This window comes from Hyaena hyaena, unplaced genomic scaffold (assembly GCF_003009895.1).
Source record: "Hyaena hyaena isolate Hyena2069 unplaced genomic scaffold, ASM300989v1 scaffold_3, whole genome shotgun sequence".
Classification (NCBI taxonomy): domain Eukaryota; kingdom Metazoa; phylum Chordata; class Mammalia; order Carnivora; family Hyaenidae; genus Hyaena; species Hyaena hyaena.
Genome location: NW_024080635.1, coordinates 8231169 through 8249492, shown reverse-complemented (window position 1 = coordinate 8249492; position 18324 = coordinate 8231169). Strand labels below are relative to the sequence as shown.

General features: G+C 45.6%; 2 protein-coding genes and 1 long non-coding RNA gene across 7 annotated transcripts in view; 1 reads left to right on the top strand and 2 right to left on the bottom strand.

Moving 5' to 3' along the window:
• STPG1 (sperm tail PG-rich repeat containing 1) overlaps positions 1–8968 on the bottom strand; it is a 53673-nt gene extending 44705 nt beyond the window's left edge. For 2 of the 5 annotated variants that reach the window (XM_039230653.1, XM_039230677.1), the window contains exons 1-3: positions 8921–8957; positions 6188–6305; positions 2607–2747 (exon numbers count right to left, since the gene is read on the bottom strand). In XM_039230653.1, coding sequence (XP_039086584.1) covers positions 2607–2679 — 73 coding nt within the window. In that variant the 5' untranslated portion in view covers positions 2680–2747; positions 6188–6305; positions 8921–8957. Of the gene's footprint in view, positions 1–2606; positions 2748–6187; positions 6306–8715; positions 8857–8920 lie in introns of those variants that run through there. The other 3 variants (XM_039230660.1, XM_039230663.1, XM_039230671.1) reach the window with 3 other exon arrangements.
• Positions 8969–9946: 978 nt separating this feature from the next.
• Positions 9947–18324, top strand: part of NIPAL3 (NIPA like domain containing 3) — a 48684-nt gene continuing 40306 nt past the window's right edge. The window contains exons 1-2 of the mRNA XM_039234032.1: positions 9947–10535; positions 14757–15076. Coding sequence (XP_039089963.1) covers positions 14984–15076 — 93 coding nt within the window. The 5' untranslated portion in view covers positions 9947–10535; positions 14757–14983. The remainder of the gene's footprint in view (positions 10536–14756; positions 15077–18324) is intronic.
• On the bottom strand, positions 10519–12226 carry LOC120232990. The gene is made up of 3 exons (XR_005528692.1): positions 11846–12226; positions 10638–10809; positions 10519–10552 (listed from the first exon to the last, which is right to left on the bottom strand). It is a non-coding gene; the product is annotated as an uncharacterized LOC120232990 (long non-coding RNA).

Below are 18324 nucleotides of genomic sequence, written 5' to 3'. Positions count from 1 at the left end.
ATCTAGAAGTAGACCTGCATATACATGGATACCTGATTTATAGCAAAGATAGAGCTGCAGAGTAGTAGAAAAAGAATGGTCTTTCCTTTTTTTTATTTTTTAGTATATTTATTCATTTTTGAAAGAGAGAAAGAGAGAGAGCGTGTGTCCATGCACAAGCAGGGAAGGAGCAGAGAAAAGAGGGAGAGAATCCCAAGCAGGTTCCGCAATGCCACCACAGAGCCAGAGGTGGGACTCAAATTCATGAACCGTGAGATCAGAACCTGAGCCAAAATCAAGAGTCAGAGGCTCAACTGGCTGAGCAACCCAGGTACGCCAAGAATGGCCTTTCAATAAATGATGCAGTGTCACTTGGATATGGATATTGAAAACACCAAACTTGCACATTCGCTTCATACCATACACAAAAACAATTCCAACCGAATTGCAGGTCTAGATGTGAAAGGTAAAATCATACAGTTTCTAGAAGAAATTATTTGGGGCTAGGCAAAGATTTCTCAAATAGGACAGACATACACAGTAACTAAAAAGAAAAGGACTGATAAACTGGGCTATATTAAAATTGAGAGCAGAAAGGGAAATCACTGACTGAAAGATATTTACTCTACCTGTAGGTGACAAATGGACTCATTTCTAGAACAGTTTAAAGAACTCTTAAAAATAAGAAAAATCCAGGGGCTTCTGGGTGGCCCAGTTAGTTGAGTGTCTGACTTGGGCTCATGGTTCAGGGGTTTGAGCCTCACATCAGGCTCTGTGTTGACAGCTTGGAGCCTAAAGCCTGTTTCTGATTCTGTATCTCCCTTGTTCTCTGCCCCTCCCCCACTCCTGCTCTGTTTGTCTGTCTCTCTCTCTCTCTCTCTCTCAAAAATAAATAGACATCCAAATAATTTTTTAAATAAGAAAAATCCAATAGGAAAAACAATGGTTAAAAAAAAAAAAACAAAACCTTGAACAGTCACACTTCCAAAGAGAATATTCTAAAGGTCAACCAACATAAGAAAGTTGCTCAATCCATTGATCAAAGAGCAATGCATATTAAAACCACGATGTGTGAAAGAGGTCGGTGATGATGTAGAGCAATTGGAATTCTCATACATTGCTGGTCAAGAAGTGAAATTGACAGAGGTGCCTGGGTGGCTCAGTCGGTTGAGCCCATGACTTGGGCTCAGGTTATGATCTCACGGTTCGTGGGTTCGAGCCCCGCGTCGGGCTCTGTGCTGACAGCTAGCTCAGAGCCTGGAGACTGTTTCAGATTCTGTATCTCCCTCTCTCTCTGACCCTCCCCTGCTCACTCTGTGTTTCTCTCTCTCTCAGAAATAAATAGAAACATTTAAAAAAAAATTTTTTTTAAAGAAGTGAAATTGACAAAACTACTTTGGAAAAATGTTGATATTGTCTAAGCTGATCATAAACACATCTTAGGCCCCAGCAATTCTACTCCAAGGTATGGACAACATCCATACATATGTGTCCAAAACACGTACAGGCATAGTTAAAAAATCTTGTATTCATAGTAGCCCCCAACTGGAAACAAACCAAATGCCCTTCTATAGTAGAATGGATAAATTGTGGCATAGTCAAACAAAGAAAAACTTGATAGCAATGAAAATGAACTAATCACTGATACAGGAAACATGAAGTTAAATCCCTCAAACATGAGTGAGAAAAGCCTGAGAGAAAAAAGTTCATATTGTAGGATTCCAATTTATATAAAGTTCCAAAACAGGCTAAAGTAGTTAATGACATTAGAAGTCAGGATAGCTGTAGTGTTTACTTCTGCAGAGAAGGGGAAAGGGACAAGATGGGACTTTGGGGTTATTGTTGAGAATTTATGTCTTGGTCTGAGACAGTGATTCCATAGGTGGTGTTTTCATTGTGAATATCCATTAAGCTGTGTAACTATGATTGGTGTGCTTTTTCTGAATATGTATTATGTTTCAAAGAAAAGAAAAAGAGAGCACAAAATCAAAGGATGGGAGGAAGAAAGAGAGGTCTGGTTGGGATTGGAGAGCATCAGGGATTCTAGAAGCCCACTGGGGAGGTGGAAATACCCCAAAAGAAAGAAAAAGTGGTAGAATAAAGATCTTGGAATGAGGTTTCCAGCCCCAGCAATGATTCCTAAACCCCAGGTGTGGTCCACAATTGGTGCACACAAACAAAACCAGGGAGGCTGGGACTGCCACTCACCCGTGTGGCACGCTGAGCAATGACCTGAGTGCTCCTCCTCCTCCCCCACACAGCCATCCCATCACCTCTTTCTCAGGAGAAAGGTCCAAAACTTGAAACAATGAGGACATAGGATTTGTGCCCATAATGTATGGAGTTAAACTTCCCAACAAGCCGGCAGAATGGGGCCTTGCGTTAATTTTAGGAATACAGAAAGTAAGATCATTTTACACATCTAAATGTGAGGACTGAGATTCTTACCAGAGACATGGAAATAACAAGTGTGTTGAATAGACTTCCTCTTCCCCCCACCCCATCCTTTGTTTTCATAGTCCCTTGGAAACCAGCATATTAGGAAGCGGGGAAGAACCACGTAAGGAAAGCCTTGAGGTATGACCCAGGGTTTACTATTACTATATCTGTTATTGAGTTCACAAGACCTTTCAGTACTTTGCTGGCCTTGCTGGGATAGTTTTTGCCAGTGCACTGGGCTTTGTCTGTTGAGTTGTCCATCTTAGCAAAGTTCTGCGATGTGTTCCATTTGTTGGATGAAAAACTCTACCACATGCTCTTCTAAGCACCTGAAACAGCAAAATACAGCATGTGTAGGGAGTGTTTCACATTCCTGTTAACGATGTTGATTGGGTTCTGGTACGTGCAGGGTAGCCTGGGGAATCTTGTGGGTAGAGGCTGAGATTTCCCAAGTTCGAGGACCCTAACTCCCAAGCACATTGCACTGCCTGTAACAGGAACTCTGAAAGTGTTCATTGTTGACGCTGCTTACAGAGCTACCAAAGGCCTGGATTTTATAAATTTATCCATGCTGAGATAAGTGACATCCAAACTAATTCATCAGTTCTAAGTGTACGATTCAGTTTTACAATTGTGTCAAATACCATCGCAAGAAACACATAAATACACCTATCATCCCCAAACGTTCCCCGTGTTTCTTTGCCATCAGTGCCCTCCCAACCCTGGCATCTGGCAACCACTGCTTTGCTTTCTGTCACCATAGTTGCCTTTTCTTTTCTAGAATGTCATATATATGTAATCATATATACCATTTTGTGACTCTCTTTTTTCACATAGCTCATTGCTTTTAAGATTCTTCTGAGTTGGTCCCTGTACCAGTAAGTTGTTCCAATCGCTACACATCCTGACCAACACTTGTTTGGTAAGTTTTATTCATTTTTAGGCATTCTGGTGGTTGTATAGTAGTATCTCATTGTCACGGCCATCACCAATCAGTCAAATACTTGAGAAGAAACTTCTTCCTATTCCTTTATTATTATTATTGCACAAGCTGGGGAGGAACAGAGAGAGAGGGAGGCACAGAATCTGAAGCAGGCTCCAGGTCCTGAGCTGTCAGCACAGAGCCCAACCTGGGGCTCCAACTCAGGAACTGTGAGATCATGACCTGAGTCAAATTTGGATGCTTAGCCGACTGAACCACTCAGGTTCTGAACTATTTCTGAACTTTATCTGTGGAGGCCCCTCCTCTGTGGTATTCTACCCTATAAATTCCAACCAATTCCAACCTCTCTGGTCGTCCTAAACTGATTTTATTCTCACCAACCCAGAAAGCTGGGCTTTTTTTGAGGGTACCCACCTCCCCCCACTAAACTGTGGCCTGGAAACTGCCCCCAGCACTAACCTTGGGCAATTGCAGGGCCCACCTTATCTCCCTTCTCTCAAGAATTGCTACACTAAGTTACCTGTTGTCTTATGTCTAAAACCAGTTACCTCATGTCTGTCTATATTTTAGGTTAACAGCAGGAGCATGATTCAATCTCCATAGCAGTTAATCTTTTGTGGACAGACTTGAGTTCTATTTTGCTCATCTTTTTTTCCCCCAAAGAACTTAGGTCATTTCCGAACAAATGGAGGACTGAATGAATGATGGCGTGCTCAACCAATCCTTTTCACCTTCAGTATTCATTCTCTACCTGATTCTCTCTCTGCAGTAATTCTCAATCTTTTCTGGTTGATGATCTGCACTGAAATTTTAACCTTTAATAGAGTTATTGGCAATGCACTCCAAGAAATGAAGAGATTCAGAGCAAGAGAAATCAATAATGCTCACAGCAAAGCCATCTACTCCAGTATAAAAATGTCTTCTAGGATATATAAAAGCAGCCACCATTTACTCACCACCCCAGAGTGCTGTGTTGTTGTCTTAGTACTTCTACTAAGTACTTAGTACTTCTTCTACCATCTATTTCCCTAGCTACAAGAAAACTCTTATTTTAAAAATGCGCTAATGGTCTGAGAGATGAAGTCCAATGGGTAATTTCTGTTGGAGTAGTGCTGCCATGCCTATTGACCTGTCTTACAATCCAGGAAGTACATATTTCATTTTGTTTCAAGAAGCTAAATACCTTATATATATACATATATATATACATGTATATATATATACACACACATCTAAACCCAAATTACAGTTAGAATAATATAGCCAGCTCTCATCCAACATTTTGATCTGTGTACTTTTCGAATATCACAATACCCTTCAAAAACATAATCTAATTTAGATGCATATTTTATTAAAGGGATACATTATAATTGTTAAGCTATTCTTATTTGCTTAATTTGATTACTTTTATTCTAAAATAAATAATAATATAGTGAATATTTTCTATACAGGTTTAATATAATTCTGCTTTCTTACTTTAGGTATTTTAAAATATTGAATTATTACAAATGGAAAAACTTAGGTATATAATCTCATTGCCAACTGTCCTATTTTCCCCAAATACATGTGAAAATGCTGTCTCATTAAATGTGTATACTTTTGTGTTTTAATGCAGAAATATAAAATGATAGGTCCATATTGCCTCAAATGATATTTCACTGAAATTTAGAAAGTTTGAACATTTTAAAAGTGTTTATTTTCCATTTGCTTTTATATCTAAAGATTACCTATAAAAATCTACTACCTAAATTTATTGTGTCTTTTCTTTAAAAATGACTAATAAAATATACATATACTTTTGCATGAGTAAATATGCCCCACTATTCAAGTGTCAAGGTGATAGGACATGGAGCTGAATTAAAGCAGTAATATTCAAGTCTTTATTCATTCACCACCACAGTGCCATCAACAGGAACAAAGTGGTACCAGGCATTTTTCCCCCTGAGGAACAACATAGGGCAAGAGTCCCATTGGATGTACCACAAATGAAGGAATCCTCTCATTGCTAAGGAGCCCTGAAAAGAAGTTTCTGGACTCTTTATGGACTTGGTGGGGAGAGAAAGAAAGTGGCCAGAGTGTAAAAGTATTAAGTCAATGTGGAAAAATGTGCCTCAGTGAAGGACCCTTCCATAAAGAAGTTGCTCTGCAGGCACTTGAGAAATGCCCCAGCTGAGGCCCTCTGCTTCCCCATGATGAAATAGGCCTCTGAATAAGGTGCATGTGTTGTTGAGAAGAATTAATAATCTGCAACTAAAAAAAAAAAATGCGCTAATGGGAGGGCGCCTGCACAGCTCAGTTGGTTAAACGTCCAACTTCAGCTCAGGTCATGATTTCACAATTTGTGAGTTTGAGTCCTACATTGGGCTCTGTGCTGACAGCTGGGAGCCTAGAGCCTACTTTGGATTCTGTGTTCCCCCCTCTCTCTGCCCCTCCCCTGCTCTCACTCTGTCTCTCTCTCTCTCCCAAAAATAAACAAACATTAAAAAAATAAAATAAAACAAAAATGCCCTAATGGGTGAGCATAGCATGATGTTTAAACTTGTAGGATCACACTGTATTATACATCTGAAACTAATGTAACATCATGCGTCAACTACACTCAAATAAAAAAGTTAAGAAACAAATGATAAAAAATAAAAATGAACTAATGTGTAGAATTATGGGTGTTTAGAAAAAAATTAAGATTCTTATTATAGTGGTGGTATGGGCACCTTATCAAATTTTTGGAAGCTATAAGACATTGAAAAGACTTTCTAAAACAATCCATAATCCTACCACCTAAAGTCAACACTGCTCGTAATGCTTGGGAGCCTTGGCACCGCATACCTGTGAAGCCGGACGAGAGCAGGTGCAGCCCAGGTCTGAACAGAGCCCTGCCCAGATGTGCCTTACGGGTGCACATCCTGGTAGAACTGTTCATGACAAGACATCAAGGGCCTAGAATCTCAAAAAAGAGTAATGAAGATACACCACCTTCCAAATCAATGGCCTGTGTTTAAGGAAGTCCCAGGTGAGCACCAGTAATCAAGAGTATCCAGTCCTGGGTTCAAGGTTGTATGTACTCTGCCACTTACTAGTCCTGATTCTAGATGAGACACTTAATCTTTTGAGCCGGTTGCCCCCTCCGTGAACTGAGAATGGGAACGGTACTTTTCCTCTCAAGGTGCTTATGGATTAAATACAATGACGCCTGTGATGAAGTAGATGCTGCTGCCAGGCCTACCCTAGGCTTTTATTCATACTAGTTTTTGACATATGCACAGGGATAGTATATTAACAGCTTAAAATAAGAGCGATCATTTATTGAGCCCTTACGATCCTAAATAGCTTGAATGGAATACTTCATGCTGTCCTTATAATAATCCAGTGAGGTTTTATCCACATTTTATAGATAAGAAAACAGGCATTTAGAGAGAGGGGTTAGGTGGCTTGCGCAAGGTCACACCAGAGTAAGAGGTGGAATCGGACCTTGAACCTCGGAAGTCTGACTTCTGCTCACCCTTATCCACTTATAATAACCTCGAAGGAGCACACACTGAGTGTTAACATGCTAAAATTTGACACTTAGCCTCCTTGAGTGCGCACGGTTAGGTTTCTTTTTTTTTTTTCTAATTACGATACCACATATAGTTTTCTTTTTCTTTTTCTTTTTTTAAGGTTTTTATTTATTTCTAGGAGAGAGAGAGAGACAGCGTGAGCAGGGGAGGGCCAGAGAGAGAGGGAGTCACAGACTGAAACAGGCTCCAGGCTCTGAGCTGGCAGTCAGCACAGAGCCCGACGCGGGGCTCGAACCCACGAACCGCGAGATCATGACCCAAGCGAAAGTCGGACGCTTAACCGACTAAGCCACCCAGGCGCCCCATACCACATATAGTTTTCAAAAGCAAATATTTGAGGCTGTTGCATTTTCGCAGAATGCTGGGCTTTCCCAGGACTCGGTTTGAAAATTCCTGAGGACTCAGTCCTGAAGCTTCTTCACTGTTGGGTGGTTTTAATTACTAGAAAGTTCCTGCCTGTATCAAAGCTGATTCATCCCCCTCCCCCCCCACCTTCACCTCATTCTGCCCCTTGGAGTCAGCCTGGATTAAATCTCACCCGCTTTTCATACTGGTGATTTTCAAAACGCAGGTCACAGCCCACAGTCTTTCATGAGCTTTTTGTTGGCATGTGTATGTGTGTGTGCTGGGTGGCAACATAAAGTGCATTTCTAGCATGGGTCACATTCCAAAAGTGTGAAAGCCACCATTCTATAGGACTATTCTTCAAGTATTTGAAGGCAGCCGTCCAATCCCACTACCAAAAGACATGGGCCCTTTGCAGCCTCCGCAATACCTCCTTGTAGGGTGGGGATTCTTCCCTTCCCTCTTCTGGGCATCATCTTCTGGCCCTGTCACCAGATTCATCCGGGTCTCTCCTCAAACTTTTAGGGATGTCTTCCTTAACCACTCTCTCCTACAGGACACCACCCCTCTCTCTCCAGCCCGACACCGCCTTATGTTTCTCGATGCATTTTTCACTACCCAGCCTCATATTTTATATGTACTTGTTTGTTTATGGTCTTCCTATAGAACATTCATCATTGAATCCCCAATCTGCTTCCTAGCACAAAGTAGCTGCTCAATAACATTTGTGGAATGAATGGATGCTAGGGGTAGACATATTCTAGTCATAGTGCATATAGACGTGTTCATAATACAACTCTTCTTTCTGAGCCACAATTCTATAAGGATTTAACTCACTTGACTATAAATACAGGTGTATCTTCATTCTACTACGTTAGGGGGAAAAACCCTTTCGCATCTTTGTTATGGTATTATCACATATTTTATACATCTATACATGCATATTAATGTGTGGCATATATCAATATATACTAAATCATATATACTGTTACTATATGGAATTTTATAGTATTTGAGTACTTTTGACTATATGAGATTTTTACACATTCAGTTGCATATGATGCTAACTTGAAAGTGCATCTTGAAAGTATTTTACACTTTTCAAAGCCCTCTTGGGAAAATAATACAGTTAATATTTTTTCATGAACTGAGAAAGTGTGTCAGAGAGCTGGAAGGACCTTTAGCAGCCTCCTAGTGAATGCTAAATTCCAGTCTCACCCTTTCATTTTATAGATGGAGAAACTGAGGCCCAGAGCAGGGAAGACTTTGCTGAGGGACACCCAAGGTGCTGGGGAGGACCTGGGGTTAGAACTCAGCCCTTGGTGGCCCGCCCACTGCCCAGCGCAGAGCTTCCAACCATTGGTACACTCCCAGGGGCAGAGGCAGGGGGGCCAGATGCCCACGCCCTTCATAGGAGCTCCGCGGGGGAGGGCGCGCCCTGGTTATCATCACCACTTGAGCTGGGGGCTCTGAAGGCACGCCGTCAGGAAGGAGCACCTCCGACCTTGGCTTCTTCTCACCCCGGGGCATCTCCCAGCTCCGCAGAATTCCGCACGCACCCAGAAGGCCGGGGGTCTCAGTGGGTGTCCCATGGGGTGCTCCAGGTCCTCCTCCCCACCACCCCGCGACCCGATCCTGGACAAGAACTGCCTCCTACCTCGTCGGGTTCCCCTGGGCTGAATCCGCCTGCCCAGCCTCCCCATCTCTATGGCAACCAACCGCCTAACATTCTAGAGTCCTTCCTCAGCCCGCTTCCTGAGTAACTAGCCAATGCTTTCCTCTGTTTCTTTAGCTTGAAAAATTGTTGGCCAATCGCCAGAGGCGTTTCAAAAAAAAAAAAATCCGCAGGGAAGCTGCCAGAATTTTAGGGTTCAGGTTAATTAAATCAGGACGGATTGGGAAATTTAATAGCCGATTATCTAAGTGATCCTTCAAATGTCTTGTAATAGACCGAAAGCCTTAGAATTTTGCCTACCCAGAAATCTTAGTTAAAAGAATAAACCTAAGACAACAGTCCTCCATGCCCTGTGTATAAAAGAAAACAGGATTGATACGGGCGACGATCCAAGGGCAGACAGACATACAGTGTTCCTTGTGCCCCTCTTTACAAGTTACAGGGCAGTCCCTGTAATCTTGTGACTCCCCAGTTCAGAACCCCCAACCCCCCCCCCCCCCCCCCCCCCCCCCCCCCCCCCGCCAAATCTAGGATGAAATCCAAAGGTCTTAAGTCATCCCTGGCCGGGTCCTCTGATTGCGGTTCCTAACACCCACGCCCCAGAAAAATCTTGCTCGAATCAGCTTTCCTATGGGCAGTTCCTGCGAAATGCCAACCTCGTTCTGCTCTCAGATGTTTCCTCTGAGCTCTCTCTGCTTCCAGATCTGAACCCAAACTGGCTACTTTCTCCTCCTTGGGGGTCTCTGCGCAAATGCCATTTCTTCATCTGTGAAAAGGGCATGAGCTCCATGTCCCTCCCAGGGGGTTGTTGCGAGGATCTGAAATGAGATGCGTGTATGAAAAAGTGTAAGCTCCATGCACGTGTCGACATTTATTGCTTACTGTACATACAGTTGTTCGGAAGCATTCATCAAGTGCTAGGCTCACGGGAGGACCTTAAGTATTGCAGAGCTGCGGACGTGCGGGGAGGGTTGGTATATGGCGCAGCTAACAGGTGTTGGGGGCCCCGCATACTCCGGAAGGCTTTTGGGGGAGCCGGGTCTTGCGGGATGTGAGGCATTTAAATACAAGGCGAGAGCATAAAGTGGAGGAACAGCAGGAGCAAGCCCAGGAGGCAGCGCTAAGAATTGCAAGGCAGGACTGTGGCAGGCTGACCCCCTGTCGGGCAGGGAGAGGTGAGCAGTCACCTGAGCTCTCTGGAACAGCGGAAAGGGACAGCGGGGTTTTTTTCCCAACGTCCTTGGTGCGGCCGCTAGAGGGGACCCACTCCAGGTGAGCGTAAGGCTGGAGGAGGGCGCCGCCTCCGCAAGGCTCGCCCCCTACGCTTCAAGCAAGCTTTGCGGCACAGCCAATGGTCGGGGGCTGTCCCGCCCATTCCTTCCTCGCAGCCACTCGCTTGCACGAAGTCGCCGCCAGCTTCTGACTGGCAGGCGGCCTGGCAAATCACAGCGCGGCCTTTGAAAGCAAAACACTGCAGCACCCCGGCCGCTCTCGAGTTGGGGAAGGAATTAAGGAGGCTGTGCGTCCGGGTTGCACCAAGAGTCCAAGTCATTTCTCAGAAACCTCCGATCAGTGGGCCTTAGAGAAAACGCCTCCGGTGAGTAGCGATGAAGCCTGGTGGGGGGACTTGAAATCAGCCTTTGGTTTTTCGGGAAAGGGAATGTATTTGGAATCATCTAACGCCCCCTACTACAAATACCCTTTATTCTTGTGTCACCAGCCTTCCAGGTGTGGGTCTCGCTGTCTCTGAATGCTTTTTTGCAGGGGCCATGGGTGTGTCTTCATATAGGTGATGGCAGGCTTTACCAAATCAGGAAGTGAAATGCAGTAACTTTGACCAAATTATTCCTCTCCACACCGGCTCGAGCTTCCTGGCAATAGCAGATGGTGGAGTTAGCAGGTGGAATGAGCGCGGGGCGGGGGGAGGGTGGGTATTCTTGATCTACACTGGCTGCTGGAAGTTGTAGTTTCCAGCTCAATGTGGGGGGAGGGGGGGAGGGGGGACAATGAAGCGTGTAACCCTTTAGTGAGCCAAAGCCCAGGAAAGAGAAAGGGCTTGGCGTAACTGGCGCTCACCAGCCAGAAGGCGAATCGTCAGGTGGTGGGAAAAAGCGTATTGTATTTATTTATTTTTTCAGATAGAGCCAAATTCTAATGCAAATCTTCCTCTTAGCAACCATGGGCTGTGGTCCTCTCCTCTGACCTGCTCTGTGGGTTGGTGAAATAATTCATTAAGATAAAGGGTGGAGTGGGGGGTTGGGGGAGGAATGGAAGCAAGCACCTAGAATTATCTTTGATTTCTTGAGTCAGTGACCCTGTGCTCACGGCTGTCTGTGAGGGCCTCAAAATTAAGGGGTGGCTGGGTACACAGGGTTGGCCACCTGCCTCTTGGACATATGTTAGTCCTGGAAAAGTGCTTTGAAGGCAGAAAAGGAGAATCACTAGGCAAAGAATGTGCGCCTTACAAGGGAGGGCAACTTGCAAAGAGCTCCTCCAAAGCTCTTATTTTCTTTTCTGATTGTTTATTTATTTATGAGAGACAGCGGGAGAGAGTGAGCGCGTGAGCAGAGGAGGGGCAGAGAGAGGGAGACAGAATCCCAAGCAGGCTCTGCACTGACAGTGCAGAGCCAGATTCAGGGCTCGAACCCTCGAACTGTGAGATCATGACTTGAGTCAAAATCAAGTCAGATGCTTAACTTACTGAGCTACTCAGGGAGCACTGCCCCCACCCCCCACCCGCCCCGAAGCCTTTAGTCCAAAGTCTAGCCGAAGGAGAGCTTCCTGTCTTTGCAGGTGATGCCTCAGAGGCCTGAGCGTTCCTGAGGCAGAGAGCGAAGCTGCTTTTTAAAAGCGAATTAAATGACAGTAACACCACCACCACAAACAATTGCAAATACAGAAACCCACCTGAACAAAGTAGCTGGTCCAAAGAGGGTTAGGAGGCCTAGGTTTCCATCACCCCATTGGCATGTCCCCAAGGCCAGTTTGCTTTCTCTGACATCCTGTGGGTGGGGCTGGGCACGCTGTATCTCTGGAGTTGTGGCTGATTTGGCCTGAGTAAACCATTCCATTCTTGACTGTGAACTGCATCAGGTGCTCAACAGGCCTGTGTTTAGCCAGCCAGGAGGTGTATACAGACGTCAGCATGGCAGGCCTTGGGCCAGATCTTGGCAAGGGATGCACAGGGGATTCAGCAAATTCCAGAGTTTGCGCTCCAGCGCCCCTTCAGCTCCAGCTGGAAAGCCTCTAAGGGTGTCTCGGAGGTCTGTCCCCGGGCCACTCTTCCTTCCTAAGGCTACCATATTCAAAGCATTCAAATACATACACTTAACCCAATAATGCTTTTCACCCACACATAAAACTATAGTGACGAATAATTATGCCTCTCACAAGACTGCAAATACTCACAGGTCTTTACAGTCAGGGACGCTTGCTTATGGGATGTGAGTTATGAAATTGATGAGTGTACCCTGTATATATTGTATACATATGGTGTGTATTATAGGTACCATATATATGTATATCTGTGCAATTCAGGTATTGACTATCTCCTGAATGTACCACCTCATCTGGAGAGAGCAACAATGGTTTAATTTTGAGGCCCTTCAACGAAGCGAGCCCCTGGCTAAATGGTCTTCGTGGCTGCCCCTGCGCTAAGCCCAGCATCTAGTGTCTCCTAGATGCTGGACAGTGTTAAGCCCTGTGACATAGGACTGTGCTGCTCATACCAGGAACCAGCATTCCTGGGGGTAGGGCTAGCTAACAGAAGGACCTGGAAGTCGCAGGACAAAGAACAACTTTCTGAAGGCTTGAGGCATAGCAGAGGCTGTGTCTACTTGGCACATAGTAAGACCTCAATAAATATTTGTAGCAAGAAGGCACAAAAGAAAGGAATGTTTGTGGGTAAATTAAATACGTAAGCTGATAAGAATAAAATTAATAATAATGGCTGCCATTCATTGGCCATTTGCTACGCACAGCATTTTATGGGCATCATCTCATCAAATTCTCACAACAGGCCTGTGGGGGTAGGAATGTTATTATCTGATTATTTGTACTTGATAGCAGAGAAAACCACCTGGAAAGTTAAATGACTTGGCAAAGGCAAACAGGTAGCGTATAACAGAGCAAAAGCTATTATAACTTTTTTTAAATTGAAATAAACATAGACTTTGCAGTAGAATATGAATTAGTATGATTTTTTTTTTTTTTTTACTATAAGAAGACCTCAAAGAAACCCTGAGCACTGTGGTAAGGTGTTTTGGCCATGCCTTCCAGAACCCTAGGGGCATACTTCATCTTTCTTCTCTATTTGGTAGAAAAGCTTGATATGCATCGAAACTACCAGTCCGATAAAATCAATAGGAATTACTGTCACTGCTGATCCTATTTGAAGCCACATTATTACCCCCACTTTACAGATGAGGCACCTGAGGCTCCCAGAGGCAGTGTCGTCTGGTCACACAGGTCTTCTCCCAGGGTGCAGCAGCCCCTCACCCGTGCTAGGCTGACACTCGGGTAGCAGCCCAGTTCTTCTGCCATCCGTGAAGATAGCTTTTCTTCTCATTCTCTCGTCCCGATGTCGAACACAGGTGGTTCCTTTTTTATGACAGTGGGTTATAGTTTTTGGAGGCCTGGAGAGGGAGACAGGGGCAGTGTTCTACATCTTATGTAGGGGAAATGGACAAGGTAGGATTTCAATTAGGATATGACAGGAGGAAAGAAGCAGAGGGGAAGCAAAAAGGTTATTTAAAAAAATTTTTTTAACTGTTTAATTGGTTTTTTTTTAATGTTTGTTGATTTTTGAGAGGGAGAGAGAGAGCGAGCACAAGCAGGGTAAGGGAAGCGGGGGGCTGGGGTGGGACAGAATATCCGAAGTGGGTTCCACACTGACAGCAGAGAGCCCATGTGGGGCTCAAGCTCTCGAACTCTGAGATCATGACCTGAGCCGAAGTCAGACGCTTAACCGACTGAGCCACCCAGGCACCCCTAATTATTTATTTTTGAGAGAGAGAGAGAATCCCAAGCAGGCTCCATGCTGTCAGTGCAGAACCCGACGCAGGGCTCGATCCCATGAACCTTGAGATTATAACCTGAGCCAAAGTTAAGAGTCAAACACTTGGGGCGCCTGAGTGGCTCAGTTGGTGAAGTGCCTGACTTCAGCTCAGGTTATGATTTCAGGGTTCATGAGTTCAAGCCCCGCCATGGACTCTGTGCTAACAGCGCAGAGCCTAGAGCCCGCTTTGGATTCTGTGTCTCCCTCTCTCTCTGCCCCTCCCCCACTCACCCTCTGTCTCTGTCTCAAAAATAAACATTAAAAAAATCTATTAAAATAAAAAGGAGTCAGATGCGCCACCAACTGAGCCGCCCAGGTGCCCTGAGAAAAGGTAATTTTTAAGGGTCAGGGGAAAAGGTTCTGAAGTGGATGAGCCATGTCTTTATTATTTATTTATATATATTTTAATATTTATTTTTAAGAGAGAGAGACAGAGTGTGAGCTGGGGAGGGACAGAGAGAGAGGGAGACACAGCATCTGAAACAGCCTCCAGGCTCCAAGGTGGAGCCGGTCAGCACACAGTCCGATGTGGGGCTCCAACTCACACAGTCACCAACCGTGAGACCGTCACCGGAGCTCAAGTCAGCCGCTTAACCGACCCAGCCACCCAGGCACCCTGAGCTATGTCTTTATCAAGAGGACCAAAGGCATGATGTAATTTTGTAAATGGCAACAGCCTGCGTCTTGTCCCCGTAGCATCTTCTCCCCGGGTAACGAAGCTCATTGTACATGCATTTCTCACGTTCCTCCCCACCACCCCAGGGCACCGCCAGGATACAGACTCGCGCCCTTTCCTGCCTGCTTGGGAGAGACAGAACCTGGCACTTCTCGCGGTGAAGGAGAGGGAGCGGCTGTAAATCAGCCAGAAGAGCCTCGAAGTCTTCCAACGGCCGCCGTGAAAGGAGGCGACTCGGGCCGCGAGAGATGGTCCCCGGGTTCGGCCCCGCCTAGCGGCAGCTCCGGCCCCCAGGAAATGTGCCCCTAGAGCCATGGACCGAGCCCGCGGTGCGGCCCTGCAGCTGCGCCCGCTCACGCCCACAAGCGGCGCAGACCCCAGCAGCGAGGCCTCCTTCTCCTACAAGGCAAGAGCTTTCTTTCTGGCTTTGAAATGTGTTTTTCTAACAAGAGAGTGACATACGATCGCCCTGGCTGATATGTCCAGGGTCTGCGTGCCTGTTGGTGGCAGAAACAGGCACTGGTATAGGAGAATCGGTAATCTGGAAGAAAGAAACCCTCTTTGAAATACATAAAGATAGGGGGTTAGGGAAAGATATAAAAAGAGAAAGGTAGACAAATATTTAAAAAAAATTTTTTTAATGTTTATTTTTGAGAGAGAGAGAGAGAGAGACAGGGTGTAAGTCAGAGAGGTACAGAGAGGGGTGGAGACAGAATCCGAAGCGGCTCCAGGCTCCAAGCTGTCAGCACAGAGCCTGAGGCAGGGCTTGGGCTTGAACTCACAGACTCTGAGATCATGACCTGAGCTGAAGTCAGGTGCTTAACCAACTGAGCCACACCCAGGTGCCCCGAGAAATATTTTTAAAGGGAGATATTCCCACTTAGAAGATTTATTTGTTTTAAATCACCTACTCATTACTCAGAGATGGGCTTTTTTCATATTTCAGCACATTTCCTTCCTGTCTTTTTTGGCTGTAACACTTTTGGGATCAGACTGCACAGAAAGTTGTGTATCTTGGTTGTTTCACTTAGTCCTATTTGTGGGTTATTTCCCCACGTCACTGAGTAATGATTTAACACATACTTTTTGAATGATTGCCCAGTAATCGAGTTGCTGTATCAAAACTTTCTGGACACATTGCCTATGGGATATTCAGGTTGTTTCTAATCCGGGGCAAGTGTAACAGTGCCACAGTGCACATCCCAGAGCAGGTGATGCCCTGCTGTCTCTAAGGATTGACTAGCCCTGGGTCTCTGCCTGGTGAGCGATGCCAAGAGCATCAAGAATACAGAACCCACGAAAATACAGTTAAGACAGTTGGTTCTGTGATGGATGCCAAATAAACAGATACAGAATCTAAGAAAACACAGAACCCTCTCCCAGATGAGATTTCTAGTAAGTTTCCATTTTAATTACAAATTAACTCAGTTACTTATTATAGAAATACCTTCTGAGTGCCAGAGGAAAGATAAATCAGTCAATCATGGTGACTCTACCAACAAGCTTCAGAATTGAGATGGGAGACAGGCACATGCACAAAGTTATGAGCTAACTGAAGTTCCAGGTGGGATAAAGGGAAGAAGACAAGTCTTCGAATCCCTACTCTGCTCCTTCCCAGCTAAGTGCCCTTGGACATATGGCTTAGCCTCTCAGAGCTTCTCTTAAGGATAGAATGCTGGTAGTAGTACCCTCCTCTATCACCTCATCCCTCCAATCATGTGGATCAATGAGAAAGCACCCAGCCCACATAGGAGGCATGCCGGAGGTGCCTCACTCTATGCTTGACCAGGAAGTGCCAGGGCGTTACAAAGAGGAGCAGATGCAGGTGCACACAGCAGAGGAGCGTCTAGTTAATTGTGCCTAGAGATTGAGGTTGTTTCCTTCCACCTTGATTTTAAGGCAATTTTGGGTGCAAGGAATAAAAACCCATTTCAGAGGCGCTGAGACAAAAGGGAAAACTATTATAAGACGAGGAGGTAGCTCCCGGAACCAGGGGCAAGAAGGGCAACGGAGATTAGAACGGATTGGAACTCCTATCCCGCCTTTGACAGAGGGAAGACCTGATTGCCCAGTTTGGGGTCAGGTGTCCACCCAGGTCCAATCCGTGGTGGGCAGGCGGGTGGAGTCACACAGCAAACCGGTTTCTCGTGTGCGGTCATTGTACTTGACTTTCTGAAAAGTGGTTATAAGGGCTGGGCAGGCTGCCCGCAAATCGTCTCTTATCTTTGGGGCAAGGAAAACATTAAGAGTGCCCAAGTCCAACTTTATCAATGAGGCGAAGTTAGGAGCAAGCCGTTTGAGTGGCAGCGCTGCGCTCCGCCCTGGTTGTTGGGGCGGATGGAGGTGGGGGAAGGAGTTCCGGGAAAGAGAGGCCGGGGCCAGCTGCCCAGGAGGCAGTATCGCAAGAGGTTGCTGGCACTGGAGGCTTGGCCTCAGCCTGGAAGAGTCAGGCCTCAGTTTCTTCTATTTAGCAAATAGGCGTTTCGGCTGGGCACCTGCTATCCATGCATGCCAGGGAGGGGGTGGGGAGCTGTATGAATAATTGAGCTCTCTCTTCCCTGGAGGAGTTTCCAATCTAGGAGGGAGGTGGGGGAAGCTATTTGCTTCAGTGCCTTAGCCTTCAGGACGAATTTGATACAAAAGTAGAGCTAGGAGGGGTGTTGAGAGCATGGCCTTTAGAATCAGAGAGACCTGTCTCCAAACCCCAGCTCTCTCCCGGTCTGTCTTTATAACTTGGGGGGAAGTCACGCAACTTCTCTGCGGGTCAATTTTAAATCCATCCTATGTGGCAGTTCCAAGGATGACCTGAACTTACAGGTGTAGGAAACTGAGGCTGCCTGCCCCGGCCCCTGGTAGAAACACCACCTATTCTCCCAGCTCAGGTCTCACCCTTGGCAGCTTGCCCAGCTGGAAAATATAGATCCGTTATCACACTTCCATAGCCAGTTCCCAGTCACTATAGTAATCGTCATCATAGCAGCTGCTAACTTTTGTTGAGTGTTTACTATAGGACCGGGACTATGCTAACCCTTCCAAGGACCCGGTGAGGTAGGTATTAGCACAATCCCCTTTTACATATTAGGACAGTGACACAGAGAGGTTAATTAACTTCTCTGGGGCCACACAGTCTATAGGTAGCAAAGCTGGGATTGGAATTGAGTGTGTGCATTGCCAAGGCCCTGGCTTTTTATCCGTCACCCCCTGCTGTCGGCATCATGCTCACCACTCTACAAGGCCCTTTCTCTCCCTGACACTGGGTGTTATGTATTGAAATGGCAAACACTGAGGAAGATAATGCCCCCCCTGCTGGAGAAGGTAAGCAGCAGGGAGCTGGCCTGAGGCCAGGTTACAGCCCTAGCAGGGCCTGGTTAGCCAAACGGCTCCATCTCTTGTATTTGAATATGAGTAACCCTCAGAGCAAGCCAGGATGCAATTTATACCGAACTGTGGGCAGTTTTAAGCCCAAGGGATTGTGGGACGTCCGTTTAAATAGCAAGTGATGACTGGTCTTGTCACTGTGACATTTAAATAGAAGCTCTTATTGGCAGATGTAAAGCAGATGTTAGAATGAGAGATCTGAGCTGAGTTTTCACTGGCAAGGTTTCCTGCCTCTGTGACCTTTGGCTGCTTTTCTGGAAACTGTTTCCTTTTTGT